The sequence below is a fragment of the Schistosoma mansoni genome, chromosome 6, assembly GCF_000237925.1.
Source record: "Schistosoma mansoni strain Puerto Rico chromosome 6, complete genome".
Lineage (NCBI taxonomy): Eukaryota > Metazoa > Platyhelminthes > Trematoda > Strigeidida > Schistosomatidae > Schistosoma > Schistosoma mansoni.
Window position 1 is genome coordinate 17,794,406 of NC_031500.1, and position 10,362 is coordinate 17,804,767.

General features: G+C 35.1%; 2 protein-coding genes across 2 annotated transcripts in view; one reads left to right on the forward strand and one right to left on the reverse strand.

Annotated features, from left to right (window-relative positions):
• Smp_131420 (testis-specific protein pbs13-related) overlaps nt 1-1,803 on the forward strand; it is a gene marked incomplete at its 3' end in the record, with an annotated part of 26,793 nt that extends 24,990 nt beyond the window's left edge. The window contains exon 9 of the mRNA XM_018798459.1: nt 1,782-1,803. Coding sequence (XP_018653399.1) covers nt 1,782-1,803 — 22 coding nt within the window. The remainder of the gene's footprint in view (nt 1-1,781) is intronic.
• A 2,571-nt stretch (nt 1,804-4,374) lies between these two features.
• Nucleotides 4,375-10,362, reverse strand: part of Smp_131430 (putative steroid dehydrogenase) — a gene marked incomplete at both ends in the record, with an annotated part of 8,026 nt that continues 2,038 nt past the window's right edge. Inside the window, one exon of the mRNA XM_018798460.1 lies at nt 4,375-4,542. Coding sequence (XP_018653400.1) covers nt 4,375-4,542 — 168 coding nt within the window. The remainder of the gene's footprint in view (nt 4,543-10,362) is intronic.

The following is a 10,362-nucleotide window of genomic DNA, read 5'->3' on the forward strand; positions in this document are numbered from 1 at the left end:
CGACCACATATTCACCATTCGTCAAGTCTTAGAACACAGACACGCTTATCGGCGTCCGACAATGATAGTTTTTCTTGACTTGAAAGCAGCATTTGACTCTGTAGACCGAGAGGTTCTGTGGCAGTGTCTGTCATTGAAAGGTGTACCTGAGAAGTACATAAACCTTGTGAAGGCTCTTTACCCGAACACTACCAGTCGAGTGAGGGCTTATGGCGAACTGTCATATTATTTTACAACCTCAAGTGGTGTCCGTCAAGGCTGTCCACTATCCCCATTTTTGTTTAACTTCATTATAGACCTGTTGCTGGAAATAACACTCTCGTCGACTGAATTTTCAGGAATTGATCTCCTACCAGGAGGTTCACTTATCGACTTAGAATACGCAGATGATATAGTCCTGTTTGGTGAAGACGCTGGCAAAATGCAGAGTCTTCTGTTGGAACTCAGTAATAATGCCAGGATGTTTGGGATGCGTTTCTCCCCATCCAAATGTAAATTGTTACTCCGGGACTGGCCTGCGTCAACACCTGAACTAAGGATAGGGAGTGAAGTAGTCGAACGTGTGGACAACTTCACTTATCTTGGAAGTGTGATCAGCCCTAATGGGTTGGTGTCTGACGAAATCTCAGCACGGATTCGAAAAGCTCGTTTGGCTTTTGCCAACTTACGTCACCTATGGCGAAGACGAGATATCCGTTTATCAATTAAGGGACGAGTATACTGCGCAGGAGTTCGTTCTGTTCTACTTTATGGCTGTGAAACATGGCCATTAAGAGTAGAAGATACTCGTAGGCTACTAGTATTTGACCACAGATGTCTTAGAAATATTGCTCGCATCTGCTGGGATAACCGGGTAAGTAATAGTGAGGTTAGACGCAGGGTATTAGGTAACGATGGTAAATCAGTTGATGAGGTTATAAATTTTCATCGACTGAGATGGTTGGTCCACGTGTTACGTATGCCTGAACATCGATTACCACGACGCGCAATGTCGACTAGTGTGGGGGATGGTTTGAAGAGTGTTAAGGGCAGCCAAACGAAAACGTGTCATCAGTGCTTGAAGTCACTAACTTCTAGTCTGAGCCATGTTGGCAGATGCAGTCTACTTGGTTGGGGTCCGCGTGACTATCGTAACCAATGGTTGGAGACTCTAGGTGACATGGCGTAGATGTATACACTATCTATCTTACCTTAAACCTTGAGATTAAAATTGCCTCATAACTTTTTTTCCTTCGTATACTATATCCTTATATACAACCTATCTTTTATATACTACCACCACTAAATTAATTACTTCTATGAATCCGGTGTTCATCTTGTTGTGCTAATGAGTGAGGTATGGCAACTTGGACCGATGCATAAATGTGCCTAGTCCTACGTTGTAGCTGACTGACTGGTAGTACATAAAATTTTGTATATAAGGATATAGCATAGGAAGGAAGGCAGATATGGAGCAATTTTAATCTCATGGTTTAAGGGAAGATAAAGAGTGTATACACCTACGCCATTGTGATCGATTCTGAGCCATGTTACCTAGAGTCTCCAACCATTGATTACGATAGTCCAGCCGACCCCAACCAAATAGTCTGCAACTTTGACCGATGCATATATGTGCCTGGTCCTACGTTGTCGCTGACTGACTGACTGATCAATATTCAAGCAGTTCATAGAATGCATTAATTTAGCATGAATTTGGATAATATCAACCATTTTTTTGGTCGACAAAGATGCAAACACTGCGTTATTAAAGTAGAAATAATTTTTTTAAAACCCAATTATAGAAAGATGATGGATAGATTGTAATAGAATATTAGATTCGATCAGTCCTAAAGACATTGTAAACGTAACATAATTTAGTGCCTTAGAAACAGAATATTTTTCCTGGGTGTCATATCTTCGAAGTTTGCGATTGTGACCAATTTTCTTCCTAACTACCGATGACTAGAAAGGAAACTTGGACCTATTGATTCCTGTAGTCTTTACTGATTGAAAAAATTCATTTAAAAGGATTAAAATCCAGCCAAAGAATTGAGCAAAAAACTTTTACGGCACTACTGACAAAATAGTATGACAATTTCCAGATATATATATGAACTAATACATCCTCATCACTTATACAACAGTCAGACAAGATAACCAAAATAAAACCGAACTCCTAGAGACTGAGTTTCTGTTTGGAATTTGTAGAGAACTGATATAACGAGGTGAATACCGTGAAAGTAATCATTTTCAGAACTATCTTAAGAAAAACTACTATCTTTACTTTAGCTGTATAATTAGTAAATACTTGGATTATTTTATATTTGTATTCTCCTACTTGTAAGCTTTTCGTGGTGCATTAACTGTTTCTATATTGTACTTTCCCTAAGTTACTGTTGATTTATCAAAGACTTTCCCTTGTTTAGTCATATGACCATTGGATTTTCATGCTTATACTGCTGTGCGATTAGGTAACTAAATAATTTTGAATTTATGAACTGAACTATACTATAGAAGTTTGTCTACCCTCTTTGTTCTGTTGTGACCGTTGGGCAAGTGAGATTAGGAAGCTTCATCCAGGACCAGTAGGCTTATGTATTGATGTCGGCCATTTCGTCACTGTCACCGACTTGTTGATCAAAAGAGGGGTATTTTGTCATTTGGTTAACAGAAGGCCATTGGTCGTACACAACCGAACTAAATAACACAATTTCTTCTAGAATAACGGCCTAATCACACGGTGCCCAATAAAATGTATAGATTTGTTCATTTTACCCTTAAACCATTGGTTTTATTCAAAGTAATTCTTATCTGTAGTTTATTTATCAACTACAGACTAACATACTCAGCTTCTATCTACATATTCTTTGTGTTTGATAGTCAAAGATATTCCCTGATCGGCCAAACCTGGTTTAGAAGATTTTTAGCTCAGGTGGGTGATTTTGATAAAGCTTTGTTCTCTGAGCTGGATGGTTTGGTCGTGGAGCTTTCATCATCCTTCTGAACCAGATCATCAGAACAAACTTCGGGCAGAAGTGAAGTGTTTGAATTTCTGCACATGTGATTCACAGCTTGTACTGTACACCTCGATGTTGATTCGTTCTTATTGACCTTAAATCTGTCACTGTTTATTTCTTTGTTTGGGTTGTATCTTCTATTGGTTTGATTTTTGTTCCTATGTTTCTGCATAATTTTCTAATCACAATTGATTGTTCACTGGGTATATATATTGAGGTAAAATGATGTTTGGAAGTGGTCAACAGTAAATCCTGGACCCGTGTTTCGTGCTACTTGGCACTCGTCCGCAAGGTGTACCTGTAATCTTGAGGTAACTGATGCTCCCTGGCGGATTCGATCCCGTGTCACTCGCGACCGACCTCCTGTAGGACTGAGATCTAATCACAATTGATTGATCACTGGGTGTTGATCAATCTCATGCGTGTCAAGTGCTTAGTGCTGATCGAATGCTATCGATCAATTTTCTTGATTGTTTTGTTTCAATGTGCTTGTTTATTGCTGATTGACCTGAGTACCAAGCTTCTAAAAGTTCTCTGGTGTTTTTGGAATTGTCTCTATCCAAAATCTGCACATTTTTCCAGTCGAATGTGTGTCCGTAGTTGTCCACGTATATTGATATGAGTGAAGACATGTCGTGGTGTTTGACTGGTAATTGATGTTCGTGCGGGCGAAGACGAAGGGGTCGTTCGCTTTGTCCGATTTACTTCAACCACTTCACTTCTACCTGAAGTTTGTGCTGATGTCGTTCAGAAGGACGATGAAAGCTAAACGACCAAACCATCCAGCTCAGTGAACAAACCTACATCAAAAAGGTACACACTAACTTCATTCATATTTATTATAATGCTATAAGCAGAGTTGGGTTAATCAGATAACAACAGAATCTAGAATTCACATTTCACCTTATATTTTGAACTCATCAAGTTGGATGTACCTAAACCTCAGTCTTGATGTTCACATCGGAACTTGAATGTAGTACCTTTCGCTTCAAACGCCTAACATCAACAAACAGAAGATTTGAACAGCCTTTATAAACGATATTTCCAATTGAAACAAACACAACTAGTTTTCATTGACTATTTTGTTTATTTCACTGATCTAATTAGAATTTTTTTTGTATTTTATTTACATTGCCCATTATTGTTTTAATCAAAAGAATAAACACAACATGTATCAAGAAAAGAATCTATCTACCTCTCTATCCCCCTCTCTCTATATATATATATACTTTTGTCTACAATGAATGGAGGGGTAGGTTGTAATTACATCTAATGAATAGAATTAATGGGGTGTTTGTTTTCCTCTCTTTGGTTGCCATATACATTTGCATTCATTTAAAGATTCAATATATATTACATTGTACGACAGTTTTTCTTTTTATAAATAAAAATGATTCATTTGTTCTATTATATTATCAATCGTTAATTGTCCATATTGTTCTGGATTTGATTGAATTAATTCATACAATTTACTTAATTGTTTATAACGTAATTCATTTTCTTCATTTTGTTCATCTAATGATAATTTATTAAATTCATTAAATAACTTTGATTTTTTTATACTACTTAATGAATTTAAGTAGTTAGTAGTATTATTAGTAGTTTGTTTATTTACAATTTTTATATCTTTGATAATGATTTCTTCCTCTTTTTTACCAGATTTATCTATAAAAAGAAATAAGATAAAACGTTTATTGGTTGAGTATCATATGGTAATGTATATTTAAAGTAACTTATGGTGCCATTGAATAAGAACAAAGAGAATCCATTGCCAAGAACATGTTTCTTTTCGATGAAATCATTTAATCAGAAGGGTGGAGTTGGTGGAGATTTCAGTATTTTCATAGTTGAAATCATGAGTCAATTGAAGCTAGACCATCATGGAAAACCTGGAAGCACTGGACGGTCGTTCTATCCTACTGTGTGACTCCTCAGCAGTGCGCATGCACAATCCCGCCCACGCGAGATTCGAACTGAACTTAAGTTGTACAATTGTATACAATGTTATATGGAAAATATATATCTATAGGAAGCTAAAAAAGATTGTATTATAGATTGATTCGACAATAAATAAAAAATAAGGTTACGTACTAATCAAGCAGTAAGGAAGAAAATAATTATCCGAAGGTGGTTTCTTGAAGATTTTAGTAAATTTATATAGCTGAGACAGTGAATCAATTGAAGCTAGACCACCATGGAAAACCTGGAAGCACTGGACGGCCGTTTCGTTCTATTGTGGGACTCCTCAGCAGTGCGTATCCACAATCCCGCTTCGCGGCCTGTGTAACGTGCCCCACATGAGCAAGTAAATTTACGGATATACATTGATGTGGCCCAGAGCAATAGATTATCCTTAACACATCCCAGAATGGTGGGTTGGCTAGAGAAAACAGTTCGAAACTTAGCTGCGTAGAATAGTTTATTCAACGATTTTTATATCCATCTATTGAGGATTTCAGCAGCTGTGTCTCTTTTAAATTCCATATTCATAAATAAAGTTTTCTTCTGTACTGTCGGAGCTTTTCCCTGATGAAGTCTAGGTGTTAAGTTGCTATCGACGAACGTAGGTGGATAACCATTTTTGATGAGGGTCTGTATGTATTTATTTTAAGGATATACTTTACCAATGATACATGGAAGTCATAGGTTCAATGTGAAGTTGTTTTTTTTGTGAATTAATAATGAATAACCTCAAATTAATGGTGATCACTGAACAAGTTTTCAATGATACACCATCTGATTTCAATTTGTGGTGGACATTATAAGATATTTTGAGCAATACAATTCATGATAGAGTAAATCTAGTGCTTGTATATTTGGACTATGACTAACATTGAAGTACGAAGCGTACACTTTATCATATATGGGAATCATCATCATTTAGATGCACTTGTGTTTCACTATTGATTTCTATACCAAGACTCAATCTTGTGTCTCTCGCTTCAAACCTTTACTCATTGTCATCTATGTTATTTCACCCAGACATCCACAAAGCGTTTAATGGATAAACAGGTACTCGTAAAAACTTTTCATTTCTCATCGATGTTATTGGTAACCAAAAATCATCATCTTTCCATAAACAACGTTGACGTTTCAACCATTATGCAATGGTTTCAAATATCAATGGAAACATCAGTATTGGGGTCCATGTACATCTAGCTGACGAGACCCAAATCAAACAAATCGTTCTATCTGAATACTAATCCAAAGATTCTAAAATATTTCGGAGCACACTTTATAAAGACAATACACTCAGAATGAACATATGGCAATATAGACTAATCAGTTGCAATCCTGAATATCAACGATAGAAAATGAAAAAAATCTCCTAAGATAGATCTATCTGTCAATTAGTTCCTTATGATTAGACTTGTGAAACGATAATAAAAGCCAAATAAATAGCTGACAATCGTTTCGTTCTGAATAGTTAAGAATTTATAATTAGCACACTGTGGTGGACTAAAATAAAGATGCTTACTCAATGTTTACAATGATTTTTATCATTCGTGAGAATTCTAGTTGACGCCTATTTTTTGTAGACGAAATCAATCACTGAAATTCCTTTAGTAACCAACATCACATATTGTACATAACTTCTATGTATGTGATCGAAATTCAGATCCGATCATGTTAGATTTTTCAGTTTTATTGTTTATTAATGTTCGTTGTGTTGTCATTATTTTGAATTTAAATTTTCCAATTATGTTATTCCAAAAAAGTGAATTCAGAAAGTTTACCTTCTCATATCACCGGGTAAGTAATAGTTAGGTTAGACAAAGGGTATTAGGGAATGATGGTAAATCAGTTGATGAGGTGATGAATCTTCATCAACTGAGATGGTTGGGCCACGTGTTACGTATGCCTGAACATCGATTATCACGACGCGCAATGTTGACTAGTGTAGGGGATGGTTGGAAGAGAGTTAAGGGTGGCCAAACCAAAACATGACATCAGTGCTTGAAGTCACTAACTTCTAGTCTGAGCCATGTTGGTAGATGCAGACTACCTGGTTGGGGTCCGTGTGACTGTCGTAACGAATGGTTGGAGACTCTAGGTGACATGGCTCAGAATCGATCACATTGGCGTAGATGTATACACTCTTTATCTTACCTTAAACCTTGAGATTAAAATTGCCTCATAACTTTTTTTCCTTCGTATACTATATCCTTATATACAACCTATCTTTTATATACTACCACCACTAAATTAATTACTTCTATGAATCCGGTGTTCATCTTGTTGTGCTAATGAGTGAGGTATGGCAACTTTGACCGATGCATAAATGTGCCTGGTCCTACGTTGTAGCTGACTGACCTTCTCATATGGCTCACATAAGCCGTCAACGATATTCTAAATTGATATCATGCCATACAACTTTCTAAATTTTTCCTGACAATGAACTTTCTAATTATTGATATCCAGGTATATGAAATGTACGTCTTCATCACTCCAGGTAATTAAGGTTTATAATATGATTGATTGATTTGGTATTTTTTTTATCGATTAGCCTACAACTAATCACAATATCACACATTCAATAGTTTTAAAACAATTAAGTAGTATGTTGAAAGACATCTTGAATCGAATAATTGAAGCTTATGATAAATAGATTGTAGTGATCAGGAACATAAGTGAGGACAATCGAATGTATTAAAGCACAGCATTACAGACTATCTCACTAAATTCTGATAACCATACAGTAGTAAACAGTTAATTTGCAAACTATCAATCAACTGTCTCAATCTTAACTGTTGCTACTGCAAACACCAATCCATATTCTCTGATTCCATTGTTTATGCATTTTTGTACCGATTGTGCTTCATTCCGGTTCTTTCCTTTTCGATATTCTGACAAAATACATTCTATGTCTGAACACTACCATATACTACTTATATGGATATAAGTACACTACGCCATAAGATAAGTATTTAAAAAAAGGGCGACTGAAGTAAATTGTATTCAGTGTAATATTATTTCACTGTCTTTTATCATACATATTCTTAAGATTACAATTCATTAATTTATAAATTATCATTATCAATGTAGGAGAAAATTATACAAGGTAACATCTAATTACAAATGTTTTTAGTAATCATTCATTATAACAAACAATAAAGTAACAAATTCCATAGTCTACCATTTATGTAACTAGGTAGTAACTAACTATGCTTTTACTCAATGCATTATGTCTAAACATTGAATACTTGAAGCTGTAACTTATAAGAGAATAACACTGATCATCGTCATGATCAATTAAACAGAATAAGTACCAAATCTTGAAGTTGGTGTCTAAATTAGGAGTATCACATTTAAACTTTTACATTCATTCCTCATAAATGGAATAAACACAATCGCTTAAACTCTTAGAAAATCATATAATTATATATTTTTAATAGTCGAGATCTAGAATTACTTCGGTTTGGGCACCCGGGCAGTATCACAGCCCACACACACAAATAGTGTGGCGCATATGTACCTGGTGCCCTTTTGTACCAATATATATCAATAAAATACATAAGAATCACTTGAAGCTAGAGCACTTAGGAAAACCTGGAAAACCGCGGAATCGTAAACAAAACGACTGTCCAGTACTTCCAGGTTTTCTATGGTGGTGTAGCTTCAAATGATTTATGATCTCAACTATTAAAATTACTGTAATATCCCTCAAAGCCCCTTCTGATATATATATGAGATTTTGGAAAAGGTTTAGAGAACAGTAACTTAACTGATTTTCGCAATCGCGAAGCTCTCATATGACGTTCGACCGGCTAAGCTAAATTTATTCTCATTATCATATCGAAGAACTAAAAGTGACTTGATTACAGTTTTCAAATTATTTAGTAATAAATTTACATCTGATATGTTCACATTGTTTTGTGTCTTCGAAAGAAAAGAGAATTTACTAGGATATTCCAACAAAAATTCCCAAGTCCAAAACAAATTACATATCAGCTAATTTTACTAATTTTCCTATCAAATCATCATCGAGTGGTATTCATTACCTCAACACATGGTTGAAGCTCCGTTCATCGATTCTTTCAAAAAGAATGTCGGATCAACTAAGAAACCCTCATCGTCATAACTAACTAATACAGATCATCAACTCTCTTATCCTTAGATTCTTTTTCTTTTTTGAAAAAATGAAACCATAATACTCTAATGAACAACAACAAAAAAATGGAAAATTATATCCAACATAAACAAACCTTTAAATTGATTCAATGTTTCATTATTTTCATTTAATAATTGATGATTATGTAACGTTGTATCTTTTAATTTTGTTTTATATTTTTTATTGATTTTCTTTTTATTGATTTCTGATGATTGAATAATTGACATAAATGGGCATTGTGATAATAATTTATGAAATTCTTCAGTTGAATTTACAAATGATGGATGGTGTTTAGATTCCATTAGATTGTTTCCTAATTTTTTATGGTTTGATTTATGGACTGTAATTGAGATTATTTATAGAAATAGAAAAAAGGTCAATCTATTGGACGATAACCAAAGAAAAATTTGATTGGTGTAAATAATTAACCAATCAAATGATGAGAATTGTATCCATGGGAAATAATTTCTTTTCGAGTGGATAACGCAATGACGTTTGAAGTGAACGATACAGCGTTCGAATCCCAGAGTGAACATTAACTCTGAGATGCAGGTGCATCCAGCTAAAGAGTCCCAAATAGGACGAAGTGTCGCGCGTCAAACTGGATTGTACTGTTAGCCAATATCTATCTTTGCTTACCAGGTTTTAAATTTAGGCTATATTGAGGCAATACGTACAGTATGCACATATGCCAATTAGAAACTGACCAGTTACAGTCCTAACACATCGATGGGAAGATTCAAACAAACAACAATAAGTGAATTCAAATTTCTTTTTTTCTTTTCTATTTTCTTCTCTTATTTTGTTTTTCATCATTACACTACACTAATATGATTTACAATAATGAAATATAATTTATCATTTCTAAATATATTTGATGTGAATAGCGAAATAAGAAACCTTAACAAACTATGGAATTTATTTTGGGGGGGACGTTGTTTCATTTAATTCAAAGCTTGTAAAACTGTAACATTCACTTTTGCCCCTAGTCTATTCTACTAGTTTTCGATCATAGGTGTCCTGGGACCACCGAGTAAGTAATGCAGTTGTTAGGAAACGGGTACTAGGTAAGGATGGCAAATCAATTGATGAAGTAATGAAACTTCATCAGTTGAGATGGCTGAGACATGTGTTACGTATGGCCAACCACCGACTGCCCCGACGTGCAATGCTTTATGGTGTAGGAGTAGGTTGAAAGAAAGCTAGGGGCACCAGATCAAAACGTGACACGAATCCATGAAGTCACTGACAAGT